General features: G+C 56.6%; 8 protein-coding genes across 8 annotated transcripts; 4 read left to right on the plus strand and 4 right to left on the minus strand.

Annotated features, from left to right (window-relative positions):
* Nucleotides 1-2,469: 2,469 nt before the first annotated feature.
* B0H64DRAFT_327077 (uncharacterized protein) lies at nt 2,470-4,623 on the plus strand (the record flags this gene model as incomplete). Its single annotated transcript, XM_062800766.1, has 3 exons — nt 2,470-3,042; nt 3,154-3,770; nt 3,945-4,623. Coding segments are annotated over 3 exons (1,869 nt in total), but the record flags the coding sequence as incomplete, so codon positions are not given.
* A 624-nt stretch (nt 4,624-5,247) lies between these two features.
* Nucleotides 5,248-6,351, minus strand: B0H64DRAFT_465138 (uncharacterized protein; the record flags this gene model as incomplete). The annotated part of the gene is made up of 1 exon (XM_062807655.1): nt 5,248-6,351. A coding segment is annotated over one exon (1,020 nt), but the record flags the coding sequence as incomplete, so codon positions are not given.
* A 1-nt stretch (nt 6,352) lies between these two features.
* B0H64DRAFT_465148 (serine protease) lies at nt 6,353-8,164 on the minus strand (the record flags this gene model as incomplete). Its single annotated transcript, XM_062807656.1, has 3 exons — nt 6,353-7,397; nt 7,444-7,618; nt 8,109-8,164. 3 exons carry the CDS (start codon nt 8,162-8,164, stop codon nt 6,474-6,476), a joined length of 1,155 nt encoding a protein of 384 aa, XP_062656649.1. The 3' UTR covers nt 6,353-6,473.
* Nucleotides 8,165-8,600: 436 nt separating this feature from the next.
* On the minus strand, nt 8,601-9,682 carry B0H64DRAFT_465154 (uncharacterized protein; the record flags this gene model as incomplete). Its single annotated transcript, XM_062807657.1, has 3 exons — nt 8,601-9,270; nt 9,368-9,513; nt 9,586-9,682. 3 exons carry the CDS (start codon nt 9,680-9,682, stop codon nt 8,656-8,658), a joined length of 858 nt encoding a protein of 285 aa, XP_062656650.1. The 3' UTR covers nt 8,601-8,655.
* Nucleotides 9,683-11,972: 2,290 nt separating this feature from the next.
* B0H64DRAFT_403584 (uncharacterized protein) lies at nt 11,973-13,876 on the plus strand. The gene is made up of 3 exons (XM_062804320.1): nt 11,973-12,415; nt 12,473-12,848; nt 12,912-13,876. The coding sequence occupies exons 1-3, from the start codon at nt 12,172-12,174 to the stop codon at nt 13,381-13,383; spliced, it is 1,092 nt and encodes a 363-aa protein (XP_062656651.1). The 5' UTR covers nt 11,973-12,171; the 3' UTR covers nt 13,384-13,876.
* Nucleotides 13,877-14,529: 653 nt separating this feature from the next.
* On the plus strand, nt 14,530-15,845 carry B0H64DRAFT_444427 (uncharacterized protein; the record flags this gene model as incomplete). The annotated part of the gene is made up of 2 exons (XM_062806782.1): nt 14,530-14,703; nt 14,760-15,845. The coding sequence occupies 2 exons, from the start codon at nt 14,530-14,532 to the stop codon at nt 15,843-15,845; spliced, it is 1,260 nt and encodes a 419-aa protein (XP_062656652.1).
* A 2,292-nt stretch (nt 15,846-18,137) lies between these two features.
* Nucleotides 18,138-18,482, plus strand: B0H64DRAFT_444428 (uncharacterized protein; the record flags this gene model as incomplete). Its single annotated transcript, XM_062806783.1, has 2 exons — nt 18,138-18,377; nt 18,435-18,482. 2 exons carry the CDS (start codon nt 18,138-18,140, stop codon nt 18,480-18,482), a joined length of 288 nt encoding a protein of 95 aa, XP_062656653.1.
* Nucleotides 18,483-18,548: 66 nt separating this feature from the next.
* On the minus strand, nt 18,549-19,716 carry B0H64DRAFT_476721 (uncharacterized protein). Its single transcript, XM_062808165.1, has 2 exons — nt 19,187-19,716; nt 18,549-19,108 (listed from the first exon to the last, which is right to left on the minus strand). Exons 1-2 carry the CDS (start codon nt 19,564-19,566, stop codon nt 18,937-18,939), a joined length of 552 nt encoding a protein of 183 aa, XP_062656654.1. The 5' UTR covers nt 19,567-19,716; the 3' UTR covers nt 18,549-18,936.
* Nucleotides 19,717-19,807: the final 91 nt, after the last annotated feature.

The raw sequence follows: 19,807 nt of genomic DNA on the forward strand, positions 1-19,807 counted from the left end.
AAACTCGAGGTTCGAAGTTGAGAAGAGTGTCACCAACCCGACATCGTGACGCGTGTTCGGTCGGCCGAGTTGACGCACACTTGATGACCCTCGTAGTTACTACATAGTAGTCACGCTGATGTCTTTTTTTTTTCCCTCCCCAACTTAGGTCGGCCGGGCTGCCGTTGGCGGCCGCTTGCTGCGGACTCGGTTCCCATTCCGACTTTCGACCCCGCAACGAGAACGACAACATTGAAATCATGGCGCGATGCGTCTCTCGAATCAGCTCGCTGTCTCAGACCTGAGGAAAAGAGGAAGGAATTTTTAGTCACAGACCGAAGTGGCTTCGCGTCGCTCATTGGAGAGTCCGCGGGACATGAGCCGAGGGGATCAGGTCCTCTTTTCTTGCTCAAATGATTGCCAGCGACCCAAGGGGGATACCGAGCGACCGAATTTGGCCCAACCGCCACAGCTTCTGCCTTCGGTGGTGCCGGGATCAGCTTCGCCTGACCACTCACGCCCGATCGTCGTTACACTGCATTGTCTACTTGCGGCCCGGGTCTCAACCCGTGGTGCTGGGATGGCAAGACTGGGCCCGATGGGGCACCCCTAATATGATGCCACTCTCCCAACTCGCTCTTCTCGCCTATCAGGAGCTACTGCAGACGCAAGTACTCTACTCGTGTATGTCGAGTCGGATCCCTGACGTGCCTTGCTGGCTGACGAGCGTCTGGGTCGCGTGGCGATGACGGGAATGTCTCGATCGACACTCTAGAAGGAATGTCGATTTTGTCACTCACCATGTTCGGATTCTTGAGAGAGTCGAGTGCGAGTGCTGTGGCGCGGCTTTCGTTCGCATACAAAGTTTGCAGCCCTCCTCGCCTCCCGGGCATGGAATCCGAAGCCGGCCTGGGCCTGGTTCCTGCCGGCTTCCCGAGGCGAACGCCCTTCGGGCCAGCGTACATTCACCCCCGGATTTCAAGGCACACCCTTCGAGATCTTTGTCACGTGTCTGGTGAGATGCAAGATGCGCGGGGGGGCGCGATGCTCACTAACGTTTACTTTGTGGAGAAGAGGCGCGCGGGCGTTGAGACACGTCAAGGATCCTCTCAGCCACTCCCAACTTGAGCATTCGAAATCGGCAGTCTTGCGTTTGGCCTGCATGAAACTAGTTTGGGATTTGAAACAAGCATCTCATTGCGGCCACCGACGCCGGAGATACTGTGTAGTGGCGCTATTAGTGCCCCGACGGTCTGTTTTTGCGCGGGTTTTCGACCCTGGTCTTCGGCGACATTGAGGAGGTGTTCGCGTGTCTCGGTGATGCAAGCAGGCATGGTTTGCCCATGTCTTCTACCTTGTCTAGCCCCAAAAATGCTTCGCCTTAAGTTCCAACTAACCCCCAAAGGTCAAGTCAACTTCATCGCCAGCGCGGGTTTGCCCGACTTGTTGCGCAGAGTCGACACCGGCACCGGAATGTGCCGGATGGGCCCACTATTCCGGCCTGTTCAGCTATGAGGCTGAGCCGCAACACCGGCTGAATGCCCGGCTACCGGGGAGCTGTCTTCAATGGGTAGACAACCCTCTGCAGTTGTGGAACGGCGCCTGGCACCAAACCACAACGCAAGCCCGGTCCTCGGCCGGTGTCACCATGGCCTCGCGCTACACATGGCATGTCCTCCCTCCCTGAACCGGGACCACGGAGCCGCAACGAAAAGCCCAGCCGCGGCGGTAAGGAGCTGCTCGTGTGTTGAACGCCCCGCATCATGGCCGTGTTGCATGGTCTTGACGGGACTGTTGCTGCTGACATCCAAGGTACTGCGGTGGAAGCGTTCCGATGAGTCGACCGGCCAGGCTAGATTCCTACCCGCTACCGCTCGGGCGCATCGCCCTCCCATCCCCAACACCTCACCGAACACCGAATAGCGACGCCCTCATCCCCGCGGCCAACTACGGTAGAGCTTGGCTTCTAGTACACGCGCGTGCACCCGACTGGCGGTGCCTGGTCATGGCGGTGGGGTTGCGTTATTTACGGTGGTACATGCCGGATGGGAAGACGAGGGGGAAGGTATCGAGGTGGTAGATGCATTCAGTGCGGAATCATATCAGCGAAGGTGCGCGTGATTGAGATGATGGTCGAGACGTTGCGGGGGGGGGGGGGGGGGGGGGGTTCGTGCTCGTTGACATGGCGGTTGTATCATCATGTTGGCTGTGTTGGTGATAAAAAGGGGAAGGATGTTCTCTAGATGCTGTTGCCACAGCTATCTGGGAGGTGATAGTGTTGCTCGTAATCGCTAGAAACAACAAACTCTTTTGAGTCCTCTCCGTGGCTCGTGCTTGGTTGGGAGCCGTGAACCTCGCGTGCAGATGGAAGGAGCTGCTTGATTGATTACCAGTTAATAAATACCATTGTTGAGTCACGCCGAGCTTTTGGATATGATTGTTACACAGTAATTCTTTTTTAAAAGACTTACCTACTTAAGCCAGCCACCCTTCCTTCATTCCACTCGATGCACAATGCACACCCCACCGCGACTCTTAAATGCAATGGACTCAGACGAGACCAGCGAGGGCTCGGTCATCGAAGAATCACGATGGCAGAACGGGGAGGAGCCGGTCCCAGACCTAGATGATATCCTCGCGCAATTGCGACAGGAGATCGCGGCGTGGCTCGATGCAAGAGCCGATGCATCGTCTCTCGACATTGCGACGGCTTACGACGAACTGCGCCACCTCGACACCAGGGAAATGCTGCTGCTTCCGGACAAGAACAGTCTATATCTGAACTCCCGGTACCAAAAGTCGGCGGTGCAGGTGATACGAGACGCCAAAAGCGACCCCATCCTACGCACATTCGACCCCCGTCGACAGCTGCTTCGTTCCAGAGCACTGCAGCTTTCCCGCAGTCGGTTACGCCCGCTCAAAATCAACGACCTGCCTCTAGACATCCTGCATATCATATTTCACAACTTCCAAGATGACGCTTTAACGGAAGGCTGGGAATGCCATCGCAGCGTCTGCTGGCATGAATATACAATCACTCAAACCCGCAGGCGAAGGCGGACGGTCCGCAAGCTTCGCCTTGTCTGTCGCTTGTTCTATGAGCTGGCAACACCGCTCTTGTTCCCAGTTTTGCGGGTCCAACTGACTCGGACTTCCCTCGATCTGGTCGAAAAGATCTCTCAAACTCCAGACATCGCGGCCGGCGTCCGGGGTATCCAGATTTCCCTTGGGTATCGGCCTAAGGAGTACGCCGACGACATCACGCGATTTACGCGGGCGCGATTACGAGCCCTGTCCAAGTTCGCAGGTCACTGTGAGCATGACGTTGCCTACAACTACTGGCCACCCGAGAACTTTGATGAAAGTAGCAAAGACGGAGAACTGGTGCAGAGGGCGGTCGAGTTACGGCGGGCATTGGAAAATTACAGGCGCCTTTACGATGAGTGGGATGAATACGTCGATGCGACCGTCCGCGGAGAGACACTCATGGGGCCGCTCCCGGAGTGCCAGGCCATCTTCCAGAAGGGATACGCCGAGTATTGTCGTTTGCAAAAGGAGCAACAGGACCTCCTCCGAAACTGCAACTTTGCAAATGCACTTGCGGCAGCAGCTTCGCGGATGCCAAACGTTCACTGCTTCAACTTCGTCGACGAGTGGCATCCGAACGCTCCTGAACGCGACCACGCCGAGTGGCTGAACGACAAAAAGCTTATTTTTTGCTCGATGCAAGATCCGCTGAATTTCCAAGACGTCGAGGAAGAATCGGTCTGGCCAGAAGAGGCGATCTGTAAGTTGGAATCCGTGCGACTTCTCTGGGAGATGCCGATCGCTTTGCGTCGGGCAAGCGTCGGCGTGACACAGATTCGGATCGGCAGCCTTCCGGTGTTCACCAATTTTTCCATGCTCTGTGCTCGAGACCACAACGGAGCACCTGCGTGGGACGAGCTGGCCACTGCGTGTGAGAGGCTCGAATCCTTCGATTTTGATATCGCAAATTGCTGGGATGGCAGAGAAGCTCCCCTCCCCGACAAAGACAAATCCCATCTCGACAATTTCTTAGGGGCGATCCTGTCTCGGTGTGGGCAACAACTGCGCATATTGAAACTTGACCTCAGGGACGTATCCATCAATACCGGCAAATACGAGGGCTCTGAAGAGGCGTATCGCGCCGATTCCATTCTCAATAAGCTGCGGAAGCTGCCCAGGATACGACACTTGCATCTTCGCTGCCTCGAGCTAGAGGGAAGAACGCTCAACGCTTTTTGCCGTGGCCTCGGCAGCAACCTTAGGCAGCTCAACCTGTCCGACGTCGTGGTACGCAACGGTGTCTGGGCAGATGCCTTTGATGTGCTGCGCAACAAGGCGGCAGCAGCAGGTATGGTCACGGGTCCGGTACATGAAATTGACACGTCTTTTAGCCGTCTTCATGGAGCCGAGTTTACTATGACAGACCCGTTGCCGTTGGGGTTTGGAGGTCCTGAGTATCAATCATATCATTATTCGCCCCACGAAAACTCGCTGGAGCAAGCGGCGGAATGGTATGTGGAAGGCCTTCTGGACTCCAACCCATTAAGAGGGCCGAGTTTGAAGGATATTTCCACCTGTGCATACGGGATTCCGTTTCCTTGTATCACACACATTTAGCTATTTGGGCATTCAACGCCTTATCGTCGAGTTACCTTCCATAATCCCTCCCAAGAAACTTGGTGGTATCCACGTTTGTCGACGCCCAGGACAGACGGCAACATACTCGTGGCACCACAACACACTGCAGTTCCAGGGCATTGGGTTGGATCAGCACTACTAAGCTGAAGCCTAAAGGCATACTCGGCAGCTCGATGGGCAAACCGGGTCTGGAAAAGGGGAGGGACGCAGAAAATGGAGACTTTCTCGTGGACAGGTCGAGGATCCAGGAAGTGTTTACAGATTACAATTGGTTGATTGCCGAGAAAGCTTTCGGGGGTCCGCGGGGCCCACTGTGCCACTGGCGCTCAGCGCGCGGTTTGAACGTTTTGGGACAACGTCGCTGACAGTGGCTGTGCCACAGACTGTGGCCTCGAGTATTTCCATTTCTGGAAGTGATCCACTCAACTCAAGGACGAGGAGAGAGGCGAAGGGCAGTCTTGGCCGCTCCCTTGACCACTGTCGGATACACTCCTTTGTCGTCAATCTGACGTCGATCATGTGGTTTTGATGGGTTACTCCTGGCTTGGGCCGGGTTACAAATACCAGCAGAGCCCAACTTGAGTTGACTCCCTCCTTACTTATTCATTTGCCCTATTCATTGTACCCAGTCAAGCACACATCGGCCACATCTCTCAACCGTATCGTTGTTCACGAGAAACTATGTCATCATTCGTCAAGACGCTTCTTGGGCCACCACCCCCTTACGCCCAACAAAACATGCATCAACACCAACCCCAAAACCAATTCTCCCAGGGCTTCCCGCCGCCGCCGCCGCCGCCGCCCAACACGATGGGCTGGAACCAAAACCCAAACTTCCCACCCCAAGGATACCAACACCCGTACGGCCAATACCCAACCTACGCCCCTCCACCCCAACCCTACCCGACACAGCACCAAGCACCACCACCACCACCACCACAACAACAACAACCCTACCACCAACCCCAGCCCAACACCGGCAGCGGCAGCGGGTACATGTACAACCCGATCGAGTACCCCTTCGTGCAGACCTCCAAGCGGCAAATGACCTTCCTGACCCCGGACCGCTCCGCACCCCTGTTCACCGTGCTCTACCCGTCCTCGCTCTCCCTCACCCCGCAGCTGACCATCCACCGCGGCGGCGACGGCAGCGGGCCCGAGCTGGGCGGCGCGCTGTTCCACAGCCTGACGACCGAGAAGGCGGACGCCTATCTCCATGGCCCCGGGGGTGTGGGGGGTGGGGTGGGGGGTGGGCAGTATCGGTTCCGGAAGAAGTTTGTGAGCCAGACGGGGTTGGGGGCCGGGTCGCAGGGCAAGATGAGGTGGGTGGTGGAGAATGGGGCGATGGTGTTGATGGAGGATGGCGGGGATGGGGCCGCCGCGTATGTGGCTAAGTTTGTGGCGAGGGATGGGGCGGATGCGGGCGGGGGGACGAGCCGGAGCGAGGGGAGGTTGGTGATTCTGAGGGAGGGGTTGACGGATTGGCAGTTTGGGGAGGTGGTGGTTACGTTGGTGGCGGAGATGGAGAGGAAGAGGAGGGATAATGAGGATATGAAGATTCTGAAGGGGGTCTTGGGGGCGATGTGAGTTGAGGGTGGATTGGTGTGGGTTGGAGGTTGGCGGAGAGGAGGTGTTTGGGTTGAATTTCAGGGGGTGGTGTTTCTTGTAGTTATTTGGGGGGAGGGGGAGCGGGACGAGGCACAGGATACCAACGATGAGGGCAATAGATGTATTAGTTTTATGAACTGGACCGTTATAGACAGAATTCGGCTGGCCGGTACCAAATTTACACAAGAATCAGAATCAATGGCAGCCCCCCTTCCTTATGTTTATGCTCCGTCTCCGTTATACGCAATCTTATCAGCCCCCTCCTTTCTGTCTGCAACCCCCTCGTGAGCAATACCCAGGATTCGCTCCTTCACCTCACTTCCGGAAAGACCCTCCCTGGCTATAAAATATGCGGCTAGTCCAGCAACATGCGGCGTTGCCATACTGGTCCCGCTCATCCACGCGTCTTCGTTGTCATCGCCGTTGTACGCGCTGTGAACGTTGACTCCGGGGGCAAAGATGTCCACCCCTGCCCCGAAGTTCGACGATTCCCAGCGTTGGTCATCCTCATCGATTGCCCCAGCAGTGATAGCCGACGGAGCGGAACCCGGCGACCAGTGCGCCACATCGTCGTTCTTGTTCCCGGCAGCCGCAACGACCGTGATCCCCAAATCCGTCGCGGCCTTGATCCCATCATTGACCGACTGCGTGTAGGTTCCCGTCACGGATAGGTTGATGACGGCCTTTGATACCACGCCGCGCTTCTTGGCGTCGGCTACGGCCCAGTTCAGACCCTGCAGCAGCCCGGACATGCTCCCCGTGCCGGTCTTGTCGAGCACCTTGACGGCAATGACGGTGGCATTCTTGGCCACGCCGTACGTCTTCCCGGCGATGACGCCTGCTACATGGGTGCCATGGCCGTCTTCGTCCGAGTCCGAGGATGAGGCGATGAAATTGGTGCCCCAGATGGCGCGGCCCTTGAAGTCGGCATGGGTGGTGCGGATGCCCGTGTCGACTACGTAGACGTAGACGCCAGTGCCGGCGGTGTCGCTGTAGACATAGTCCCGGTGATCCTTGTTGTGGTGAGAGATGCGGGCGAGGCCCCAAGGCGCATTATACTGCTTGACCATGGTGCGCTTGGCGAGACCCGGCCTTGCGGCCACGGCTGCGGTTTTGATGATGGTGTCTCGTTCGACATGGTCAATCTACGGGGGTTAACGAAGCCCGGGAAGATGTCTGACAGCTGCTCACCAACTCGCACGCAGTGAGATTGCCGAGTTCCGAGGGCGAAATCTCGGCAACATAGCCCTGCAGGCCGGGGATATCGAATCTGTCAAAGATGCCCCTCTTGTGAGCCTTTTTGGCCATGTCATCAATATCCATTTCGTGCTGGATTCTTCCGACGACATCGATGTTGGTCTTGTATCTAACAATGTAGGTATCGGGGATGACGAGATCCTCCGGAACTCCATCGTTTCTGATCGATGCGACGGCGGAAGCAAGTGGTGACGCGATTGAGGTCGCAAGACCGAGAAGAGTAATAAAATGCATCGCAACAAGGTAAGAAAACAATAACGAACGACAGGAGTTGGTTAAAACGAGTGACTAGGGCTTTTGTCGCCCTCAACTTGGAGGTTTTGGTGATGAAGGCGGTTTGAGTCGGATGAGCTGGCCGCCCTCCATCTCAGTTAATTCGGCCGCGGAAAGCATCAAAAGAAACACTTAGGTAACTGACTAGTCTTGGAGAAGCAACTTCCATTTTCACTCCGTGGAGATTGAAGATCGCGGATGTCCGAGTAGCCGGGCCGGGCCGAGATGACGATGAGCAAGCCACATCACACCCTTGGAGATCTTTCCTCACCGACGCATCTAGACTCCGCCCTTTCGAAGTTAGACATAACCAAGATGCCACGCACCTCTCATTGTCATTCATGGAGTTGCGCGAGATTGCAGATATTCGGACCCCCTTCATTGCGCTACAATGGGGCGCGAAGGCTCAACATATCGTCTAACAAGGATGAGATGCAAGCGGCAAGTAGGAAGGAATCTAGCGCGGTCTTGATGGGTTGTTGATGATAGGTAGCGAGCTATTTGGTGTTATACATTCATACAGAGACCTTCCTCCTTCCCTTCTACCGAAGCCGTGGGCATTGACTCGGACCCCCACGACTTCCCACTAACAATTCCAAACTCGCCCTTTGTGTGAGATGTGCGACAACAGGCTAGCTCACCATAGACTAGCATGTCTTCATGCTCCACCACCCAACAGGGCCCCAAGTCCAGCCTTCAGCTGCTCACCAATTCCCCCAAGACCGGCGCCAAGACCGGCGCCAAGTCCGGCTCCAGCCCCGGCTCCAGCTCCGGTGTCAGCTCCGGTGTCAGCTCCGGCATCCGCTCCGGCACCAGACCCAGCGCCTGCCCCTTCACCAAACCCGGTACCGGTTGCGGCCCCAGCGCCAGCTCCTACGCCAGCTCCGACGCCGGTGTTGGAGTCAGTTCCGGCATCAGCTCCGGTGCCGGCGTCAGCCCCATTATCAGAATCGGTGCCAGCTCCTGTACCAGTTCCAGAATCGGCTCCGTTGTCAAACCCAGAACCGCCGGCCCCGGTGCCAGCGCCGGTGTTGGTTCCGTTGCCAGCGCCGGTACCGGCTCCGCCTTGAAATCCGGTGCCAGCACCATTGCCATTCCCGGCCCCAGCATCATTGCCGGCACCGTTGCCAGTATCAGCGCCGTTGCCAGTACCAGCGCCAGCGCCAGCGCCAGCAGTGCCGTTCCCGGCAGCGCCGCCAGCAGCACCACCAGCGGCACCACCGGCAGCACCACCAGCAGCGCCTCCGCCAGCGTCACCACCAGCGTCACCAGCGTCACCAGCGTCACCAGCGTCACCAGCGTCACCAGCGTCACCAGCGTCACCAGCGTCACCAGCGTCACCAGCGTCACCAGCAGCACCACCAGCAGCACCGCCCGCAGCACCGCCCGCAGCACCGCCAGCAGCACCACCCGTAGCGCCTCCAGCGGCACCTCCGCCAGCACCACCACCAGCATCACCACCAGCATCATCGCCAGCATCATCATCACCTCCACCATTCCCATTCCCATTCCCCTTCCCCTTGCCTTTACCCTTCCCCCCACCACCACCATTCCCATTCCCCCTTCCAAACAGCCGCCTCCTCACGCGGGAGTTGGTCACGGCCCCAGCCGCACCAGCATCTTCACCAGCGGCAGCAGCGCCACCACAAGCTGCAGCAGCTGTCTTGGCGGCGGCGGCGGCAGGGGCGGCGACGTCCCGGGGGAGGACCGAGGTTGTGAATGTGGCTGCTGCTGTTGCGGGAGGCTGGGGTTAGTACTTTTGGTTGGTTGGGGTGATAAGGGGGGTAGGGTGGAGGGGCTTACCGGCGACGCCGCGGTTGTGGTGTTGGAAGGCGGAGGTGGTGGTGCCGAGGAGGAGGAGAGGGGCGGCGGCGGCGAGGAAGGAGGATGTGAAATGCATTTTTGGTTTTGTTTTGTTTTTTTGGGGGGGGTTGGTTGGTTTGGTTGGTTAGGTGGTTGCCGGAACCGATGAAGATGGGAAAAGTGTGGAAGGGAAAGTGCAGCAGCAGCAGTCAATGCTGGTGTTGAATGAAGAATGGAAGTGGGTGACAGGACGGACACAACGAGAGCTGGGAGAAAGCACACTGTCGAGAAAGGAGAATTGGATTGCTATTGAGATGGTCTGGTCGTTTTAACTCGAGCCCGCCAACGGCCTAGAGCATTGTGTTATCGTGAATGGTAAGGATCGGATGCTCGTGCCAAGGCGGTGCCTGAACTGAAGCTTTCTCTGTTTCATTGCATAAGTAACACGGTTTAGGGTACGATGGAGTTGGGACGGAGGGCTAAGCTTCCTGGTTGCAGGATAGTCCCTGTGGCGTTGAGTCGAGAACGCTCGGATGGGGAGACCACCGGGCAGATGAAACGAGGGGAACTCAGCCACGCGTTACAACGAAGGGCAAGATCGGGGGATAGGAAACGTGGTCCTTGCTGGGAACTCCTCTTCTCAAAACAAGACGACGATCATTTGCGAAACAATGGAGATCAATTAGTGGACTCGAGACTGGGCTGTGTCCTTCGCATCACTACCATTTTGGGCTTCAGGGGTCTCGAATCACTTCCAGGTCGAGTCTTTCTGGGAACTCTGCGACTCGTTCCGATAATAACGATGCACGACTGCGAAACCGCAAATGTATGGCAGCAGAATTGAAATAACAACTGTCTAGGGTAACGAAATGCCGGTTTTATGGTGCGGTGATGGGATGGGATGTAGATGGAAAGAAGATAAAAATGTAAAAAATAGTAATGGGAGGAAATAGGAATAGATAGAAGGAATAAGAAGACATGAGGACATGGAACGAAAAGAACAAAACATAAAAAAGATACCTCCGAGGCTCGAACGCGTAGCTCAGGGGAGCCGGTCAAGGAGGCAGCGCCTACTGTGGTAGGCCTGTTCACTGCTGACCAAAGCTCTCCACAACGCAAGTTTCGTCAACGCAATCCATCAATTCAACGCAAGTTCAACGCAGATCGACCTCCCAGTCAATCAAGTAAGTTGTTCGACTTGCGTTGTGGAGAGCCGTGCTGCTGACCCTTGCTTCAGAAGTGTGCGCAAAGGGCAGAACCTAATTCCTAGTGCACTTTTTTCACTTTCTACAGTTGGTAAATAACAATAGGGATGGGAATATCCCGTCGATGAAACGTGGTGGTGTTGTGGGGTTCTCATTGACGTATCAGGGAAGTGTGGAAGGGGCATTCTCCTTTTTCAATTTTGCTCATAAAAGTTCCGTGTCTGCTGACAGGGATCCAGAACCAGTGAACAACAACGAAGACCAGAAGCTGTCGGTATCATTGGGAGGGCGAAAGCATGTTTCTGGACCTGGTTAGTTCACTTTCTTTTGTTTGACAAACGCGTTGCGAATTTCTTTCTCACCAACCAACACGTTTGCGGCCCTCCCCGACATGTCTTGGCAAACTGCAAGGCGCAGGAGCTGAACTGGACGGTGCGGGGTAAATTCATGGCCAGGACGCGGTAAACCACCCATAATATTGTACGGTTGTATGTACCTGGGAGGAACTCGGGTGTTTGGCGAACACATGCTGACGCAGCTCCTATATCCATCTTAACAGCTTCTTGGTAAAGAATCTAGACATAGAGAAGAAGCATTTGACCACATAGTCATGGGTACACCCCACCCCGTACACCAAATCTTTCAATGTGATCAAAGTTGAGCCGGCCTCGAGGGTCATAAAGGCTGTGTCGATGATTCCCGAGACATGTCATGTCATCTAGCATTGTGTACGGTTCGAGATTAATACACCCCTCGCTTCTACTAAACCTGGTGAAGGCCGTCTGTTGCGCAACATGAGCAACCACCCTTTCCCGCCTTCCCTCCCTTTCCTTTCCTCCTCTCCCGTTCCACTAGGACCCTCGGGCTAATGGGTTCCCGCAACCTGTTACACAGCACTCCTCCCCTCCCCCCCTTCATTGCAGTAACAGCAGCAGCCTTCCAGCAACGGCCATCACTCCAAGAAAGCCAGCTCCATGGTCGAGTGGCTGCCCCGCCCCTCAGCAGCATTAACCTTGTCCTACATGTACAGTATAATATGTGCATGCTCGGCCGCATCATGGCCGCCTCGGGCGTCCTTGGCCCGGCCCCGCGTTCCTCCGAGCTTATGATCGGCGGCAAGGCTCGCGGGCTGACACTGCGAATATCGAGCACCTGTCGACCGGAGAATGAGTGAGCGGATGTCTCTGCGTTGGTCACTTTTTTCATTAGACTTGAGCAGGGACATAAATACTTCGAGTTGTCGCCTGTTGCTTCGTTTTGCCCCGTAGACACTCTGAGCAATGGACCGCTGCTCGAGTCGACGCAAAGTGGCTGCCTTGGTTTTACTGTCATCGTTCGTCTAAAAGACAAGTTGCTTGGTTCGAGTCTACAAGAGGCAAGCATGTGGTCCTCGGTCGGGAACTACGCCACTCGTTTTCTGGCGACTATCGGCGCAAGATGGGCAAAGCCGGCCGAGCCTCGTACAGAGGTCGTCGCGGACGAGGTTGTCCTTCCTGCGTTCCATGAGGCTCAGTTCATGCCCCTCATCGTTGCAAACGACAGCGGTTCCGTGGCCAGTGGCCCCGCTTACCCCATGTCGCCAGCAAAGCGCCAGTCTTGCGACCCAGGCTGGGGTTACTGCTCATGCAAGTTCCCAGTCCACCTTGTCCCGAAGCTGTGGTCTTTCTTCTAACGACGTCCAGCATTCGGCCGGTGTTGTCCCTCCAACAACAGGTGCTGCAGAAACGGCTTCTGTCTCCCGCCCGGGAGCGTCTGCTGTCCCAGCGGCACCTGCCCGTCAGGGCAAACCTGCTGCGAGAACAACAACTGCCACCCCATCGGCAGCGAGTGCTGCAGAAACGGCGAATACTGCGAAGCCGGTAACATCTGCGTGATCCTATTTGACGATAACCGCATGGTATGCTGCACCGATCTGCGGTGCACAGCACACGTCGAGAATGGCAGGACAACTTATGCCTCTACGACGACGAGGTTCACGACCCGGCCGGTGCGTACGACGACGACCCGTCGCACGGCGACGCGGATTCAGACACGTACTTATTACTATACCGTCACCTGGTATGTAACTCGATACCTGTGGAGGGAGCAGCGGCGATGATGACTAATCCCGTCATACTACAGGACATATTACTACTACTACTGGACGTACTACATTTCCATTCGGGCATCCGTTGTGACATCTTCGGCTCGTACGACGCGGACGACTGTCAGGGTGTTCGCAACGGACTCGGCCGACGCAAGGCAGTCCTTCGAGGCCATGACGCCCACGGTAACGTTCTCGACCCCCGCGGCCGCTACGTCGCTGGCCTCCTTGGAGGGAATCACCTCGTTCGACCCGGGTTTCGGGTCGTCTTCCGAATCGTCTTCCGAGTCGTCTTCCGAGCCGTCTTCCGAGTCCTCGAGTACGACATCTGAGCAAACCCTCACTCCCACCACAGGCCAACTTCCGCCTCCTCCGCCTCCTCCGCCTCTTCCGAGTGGAGAAGGCGTAGGCGTTAGTGGTGCAACCACCGCGAGGGGAAGTGGGCATTGGCTCCCTATCTGCCTTGCGTCGGTCGGGCTAGGTATAGGAATCATGGCTGTATGGTTGTAGAGTTGATGTACGAGGACGAGTCGTGATGGAAGATGAGCCCGAGTTCGCAACGGTCCACGGATTTCTCGTATCTCTTAGGCCCCAGAAGGTCCCTATATGAAAAGGGGGAGTCTTCAAGTTGGGTGTGATGATCGTAGATGCTTGTGCGAGCGTGGCGGTTGGCTGATGCAAATTTACCACCCAATTCTGGCCAAATGAGTAACTTTGAAGATCTTATTTCATGCATTGTCTCAAAGAATGGTGCGAACGAGCTAGGCCACCATCACCGGCTGTTCGAGGGTCGGCGACTCGGACGCGGCTGGGTCGCATCCCCAGTCGGGGATGGGATCCTGGCGCCTGACATGGACCTCCATCGCGATGGGTGTGAGCGAAGTAGGATGAACGATGCCTTTCGGCCTCCGTCCGGGGCGCCGTTTGTGGTTGTTACGGAGGCGGCCGTCAACCGGCAACGCGAACGGGATCTCGTCTGGCAAAACAGTCGGAAAAGCCTTTGGTCGGCCCTGCTGAGTCATCACCTGAATGCAGACGGGGCAGCTTGCAGTTCCCGCGCAGTTCCCGCCCTACGGGTGCATAATTCACCGACAGCTGCTCCATCGGTATCGCCACTCTCAGCGACCCTAAATCCGAAATATTTTAGGTTCATCCATCTTAGGTTGGCGCGAGAACGGGACAGGCCGTAAGAAACTTTGGTATTAACTCCTAACAACCCCCCCGGAGATTATTTAGGGCGCTGATATCTCCGGGATTATCCACATTGGTTCGACTGGGAAAGCGCACCTCAAAGGACACTTCTTGAGCATCCAATGCCCACCCCCACAAGAGCAAATGCCGAGTGAACTCCACCGGCGGTGTGGAGTTTGTGGCCAAGATCACGGAAACCCCGAACGCCCGAGGTAGTTAGTGCGACCGGAAGACATTGGTCGCCGGCGATTGCCCCGATTTCAAAGCAACATACTAGTTATAGATCTTCCGAAACTGAAGGATTTCTCAGCAAAGTGGGTCGATGGCTATGATACCATTGCTATTGCCGTTAGAGGCCATGTATATAACTCGCAAAATGAGCCCCTTTTCTTCCACTGGGTCAACAACTCCGCACTCATCAGGATAACCGGCACATTATCGTCAGACAACTTACAAACTTACACAATGGCATTGCTTCCAGACGTCGATATTGAGGCCGCACCTGGCCTCTCCTACTTTACCCCGGCCCAGAATCCCCCGGCGGGAACAGCCGCCGATCCCCAAACTAGCGGCAGGCCAGTACCTAAGCTCTACCAGCCCTTCACAGTCCGCGGCGTGAGGTTTCAGAACCGCCTTGGTGTATGTCCTTTCAAGGCCCCTACCACACCTCTGCCCTGATACTAACCGATAACCAGGTCTCACCAATGTGCCAGTACTCGGCCGAAGACGGGCACATGACCGACTACCACCTGGTGCACCTGGGCAGCATCGCCCAGCGCGGGCCGGGCATGATCATGATCGAGGCGGCGGCCGTCCAGCCGGAGGGGCGCATCACGCCGCAGGACCTGGGGCTGTGGAAGGACTCCCAGATCGCGCCCATGAAGCGCGTCGTCGACTTCGTGCACAGCCAGAACCAGATCATCGGCATCCAGCTCGCGCACGCCGGCCGCAAGGCCAGCACCGTCGCGCCCTGGAAGGCCAACGAGGCCGTCATCGCCACCGAGAAGGTCGGCGGCTGGCCCGACCGTGTTGTGGCGCCGAGCGCGGTGCCCTTCGACGAGGCGCACTGCCAGCCCAGGGCTCTGAGCATTGAGGAGATTGGGCAGCTGAAGAAGGACTGGGCGGCGGCGGCGCGGCGGGCGCTCGCCGCGGGCGTCGACTTCATCGAGATCCACAACGCCCACGGCTACCTGCTCTCGTCGTTCCTGTCGCCGCAGGCCAACACCCGCACCGACGAGTACGGCGGCTCGTTCGAGAACCGCATCCGGCTGTCGCTGGAGATTGCGCAGATCACGCGCGACGTTGTCGGCGACAGGGTGCCCGTCTTCCTGCGCGTCTCGGCTACCGACTGGGTCGAGGACACGCTGCCCGCCGAGAGCTGGACGGCCAAGGACACGGTGCGCTTCGCCGAGGCCCTGGCCGCGCAGGGGGCTGTCGATCTGATCGACGTTTCTACGGGCGGTGTCCACTCCGCGCAGAAGGTCAAGGCTGGCCCGGCCTTCCAGGCGCCGTTCGGGATTGCGGTCAAGCAGGCGGTTGGGGACAAGCTTCTCGTTGCGACGGTGGGGAGCATCACCAACGGGAAGCTGGCGAATAGTCTGCTGGAGGAGGACGGGCTGGACGTGGCGCTTGTGGGACGCGGGTTCCAAAAGGACCCCGGCCTGGCTTGGACTTTTGCCCAGCATCTGGACACGGAGATCTCGATGGCCTCCCAGATTCGCTGGGGCTTCAACCGGCGTGGTGGTACGCCGTACGTTGATCCTTCTACTTACAAGCTATAGCGTTTTGGAGTGATTTCACTACATCAAGCGGTTGAAGATACCTTAGACATAGAATAGGATACATGAAACCTGCGTTCTTCTGATGACTCAACTAGACCCTTTCGCCAACTGGGTAGCCTCTTTATCCGTGAATCCCATGTTCAAACTTTGGAGAGTCATCCGAGATGAGCCATGTGGTTGTCTCCATTATAAAGTCCCTCAGTGAATACGGGCACGCGAATGTTATAATTAATAGCAGACATCATCCTCTAACCAATTCTTCGATCGTAAGTGAAACTCAGCTTGCATCTGAGCGCCGGTTCGCTGGGTTAGCGAAGTGAAACCCGGCCATCATCCGAGTCTCGAGGACAACATCTGTCATTTCAATGTTGTCATCGCGTAGGAGATAATGCACGCTTTCGGGCGTGCCGCAAGCCACGCCGGGCTGTGTCCTGTTGCTTCTGACTTTTCAGCTGGCTCCCCAACCGGGTTTCTGCTTGCAGGCTCGCGCCATAGCGGAGATTGTTTCACGCCCTGGCCTTGGCTTGGGGAGTTAAGGCACCAACACCATCCTGGTTTACACAGCAAGGGGGTAGGTGTTGTAAGAAAGGAAGGGTGATCGGCTGCAATGCAACTGGCCTCCCGTGTTCCTCTTATTCGATGTAAAGGGCCGAAATATCTACTAAATTACCAGGGCCGGAGGAGAACAGCTGAAGACCTAGTGGGTACTCGCTCCCGGAGCGGGATAATGTTGCTTTATGAATAACAATGTGGTGAAACAGATGCGGAGCGACATCATCAAACTCCTGTCTGTCCTATGCTCCAAACTTGATGACGGATTCACTTCCCATATCAATTTCAAGTTCATAGGTGGCCAAATGTCGATGCTAGAGTCTGACTGTTATATATGCAGCACACTTGTCCAGTTCAGACCATCCACTATCAAGGTGTCGTTTGTCTGGGGGTTGGAAGGGAACCGGGAAACCGGCGGTTTCTAACCAGCCATTAGCTCCACCAATGCCGTGCTACGCAACGCACCGGAAGAGAAGAAACCTTGCACGTACATACATATAGGATATGTATTGGCCGCCGCCCTCGATGCTTCCCCACCACTTATGTGTGACAAGGGATGCCGGTGCTGCATCCGCGGTTGGCCAGTTACGGCGGCTCGGAGAAAAGGCAGCAGCCGCCCGCTGCGAGGTGGTCTCGATTGAGAGGGAGGCCGGTGTTGCTGAGAACAGTTGGCCTACCTTGCTTATTCGTTTTTGTAACAACACACAACGCCCCCTGAAGTCGGTAATATTCTAGCGTTCGTGGCCAGATCTTAATGCCGGGTAGTCACTCTCTGGACCCAAACCGAAGGCAGCTTGCAGGTATTGATCGTATCTGTTTTGACCCTGTTAGGGTAGGCATGCGACGTCATCTCCCGAGCCCCTGGCTCTACAAATTGGGCCCCTCAGTGCTGTCTCCCGGAGCCTCCGGGCTTGACCGGCTTTTCGGATTAGGTTTAGATCTTCTGTCAGTAGCGCATATTCCGGTGTACACCACAGGGGTCACGGCATAACATAGGCGTGGATAATTGTGCTTGTAGGGAAATCGAAACGATAGGTGGATGTGGTAACCCGAGATCGAGATCGAGATCGAGAGTCAGCCTCGTTTTACTCACCACTAGCTAGTGTTGATCGTTGCTCGGGTGGTCCGGGGCTGGAACTCACGAGGTGGAAACGGGAGATATGCATATCCGGGGCTCCCAATACCGTAGAAGATCAACAACGTATGAGTTGTTTCTTGAAGTCTCCCTTTCCACACTCGGACAAGATGCTCTGTGGGAGGTGCGGGAGACGGTGGCATGATGCCGTGCCCCATGACACTCGAACCGTTAGCCGTGACTATGCTTGTCAGCCAAGAATTGAGGTAAATTTCCTTCCTTGGTCCCGTACGCCGTGAAACCGTGGACTCGAGAGTGGGTCCGATGTCGCGATATCGGGACGGTGCAGCTAATGATGGACTCGGACGCCACGAAGATAAACCAGCAAGACAAGTGATCCTTCTGGGCAAAAAAATGTAACAAAATGCGGCTGATAATGATTGAGAATCCGTAGGATGAGGCCGGGGGCACGAGCAGCGTCCCTCATCGCTCGACGACGGTGTACTGGCGAGAAGGGAGAACGCAGGGGGAAGGCAAAATGTATATAAGCCCCCTCCTCACCCTTCTCCTCATCCAACCGGGTCTTCAGCAGCCAGCATAACAAGCACGTGCCGCCTCCAGAGCCTCCCTCCAGCCTAGCTTCTCAACATCCCTCAAAACCCAACATGCAATTCCCCTACCTCTTCACCGCCCTAGCTCTCGCCATGACGGCCAGCGCGCTCCCTACCGGCGAGAACGTCGACACGCTAGCTCCGCGCACCTACGGCACCCCAGCTGCGTCATGCACCAACAACCAGCAGTCGGTGTGTTGCAACGGTCCGCTCGGCGCCCTCAGCTGTGCCGTCACCGTGTTGGGTAGCACGTGCGGGGGACAATCCTACTGCTGCGAGACCAACGCCGCCCCTGTGAGGATTCCCTTGGTGCCGTCCGTGGGGGATATGTCGTGCTGACCGTGTCTACAGGGCACCGTGGTTAACGTCCAGCTCCTCAACTGCGTCAAGGTCGGCTAGTCGAGCAGCAGGCAATGTCAAACGGCTCAGCATTCATTTCTCGGGGGCCCGGCTTGGTCAGTGAATGGGAACAAAAAAGGTGATAGTTGTGGTTCGGATGGGCTTTTACAACTGTAGTTTTAGGCTCCTCTTGGGGTTTTTGTTGTTTGATCAATCCTGGGAGACACTCGTTTACCGTCGCTTTTCGGTTCCATTCTTGAATGCCAATCCGCTGGGTCCTGAGCGTGTGTTACATTGAAGCCCAGTGAACACGAGATCCTGCACACATAGTTAACTCCAATCATAGTCATTAGTCGTTGGGTACAAGGCCCGAAACATTGGGCTCTCTTCGCCAAGATCTCATCCCAGGGTTACAGGTTTGCGGCAAGAGAACGTTGTCGAACAAGCATAATTAATACACCACATCGCCCGAACCAACCGGCCTTGAGGGGGTGTCAGCTCAGGGACCCCCTCATTACTCTCTCCCGGTTTCGTGGTTGGTCCCCGTTGGGTGATGCTGAGGTTCATTGTGTTCAGCGAGCGGTTGTTGTTCCTGCTGCGGCTGCTGCTGCTGTGGTTGTTGTTCTTGATATTCAAGCACGCGTTGTTCAATTGATGGCCCAGGTCCGGCCTGGCCAACGAACTCCCTGCAACGCAGTCGGTCAGTCACTTCGCCGGTCACGCTGACATCGCACTTCACAGAACGCAAGATGGACCGGACTAACCCTCCGAGTCCCGTTCCCACCTCCAAGTCCACCTGCATCTCCCCAGTCTCCCCACTCCCCTCCACACCAGCATCCCCCTCAGAGTCCCCCAAAACCTCACCGCTCCCGTGAGCACCACCAACTCCTTCTGGCCCCCCCTCCACCGCCGTCACCGCCGCCTCCCCCTCCGTCTTCCCCCCAGCCTTGCGCGGCCTCCCCGACCGCTTCCCGACGGTGGGGGTCTTCTTCTTGAGCGCGTACTTGATCTGGTGGATGGAGTAACCGGTGACGCGGCGGATCTCGGAGGGGCCCATGCGCGCGTCGCGCGACAGGGTCTGGATCCGCACCAGGTCGTCCTGCTTGAGCTGCGTGCGCCCGACTACGCCCGCGGGGCGGCCCATCGATAGATGATGTGAGATACTTGATTGGGGTGTGGGGAGATGAGGGTAGGTGTTGGGTGTGATTTATTGAGAGGTTTGGTTGTGGTGGTATTGCTTGCGTTGTGTCGATCCGGGATTCCGGGCGAAGGTGCATGTTTGGGGATGAGAGAGTGGGGCAGCTGAGATGGAGATGACGGGGGTACAGAACTTCTTTGTGTGGAATACTCACGGCTGGCGGCGGGTGGGAGCAGCTGGTGGACAA

The sequence above is a fragment of the Chaetomium fimeti genome (genome assembly GCF_033439085.1).
Source record: "Chaetomium fimeti strain CBS 168.71 chromosome Unknown B0H64scaffold_6, whole genome shotgun sequence".
Classification (NCBI taxonomy): domain Eukaryota; kingdom Fungi; phylum Ascomycota; class Sordariomycetes; order Sordariales; family Chaetomiaceae; genus Chaetomium; species Chaetomium fimeti.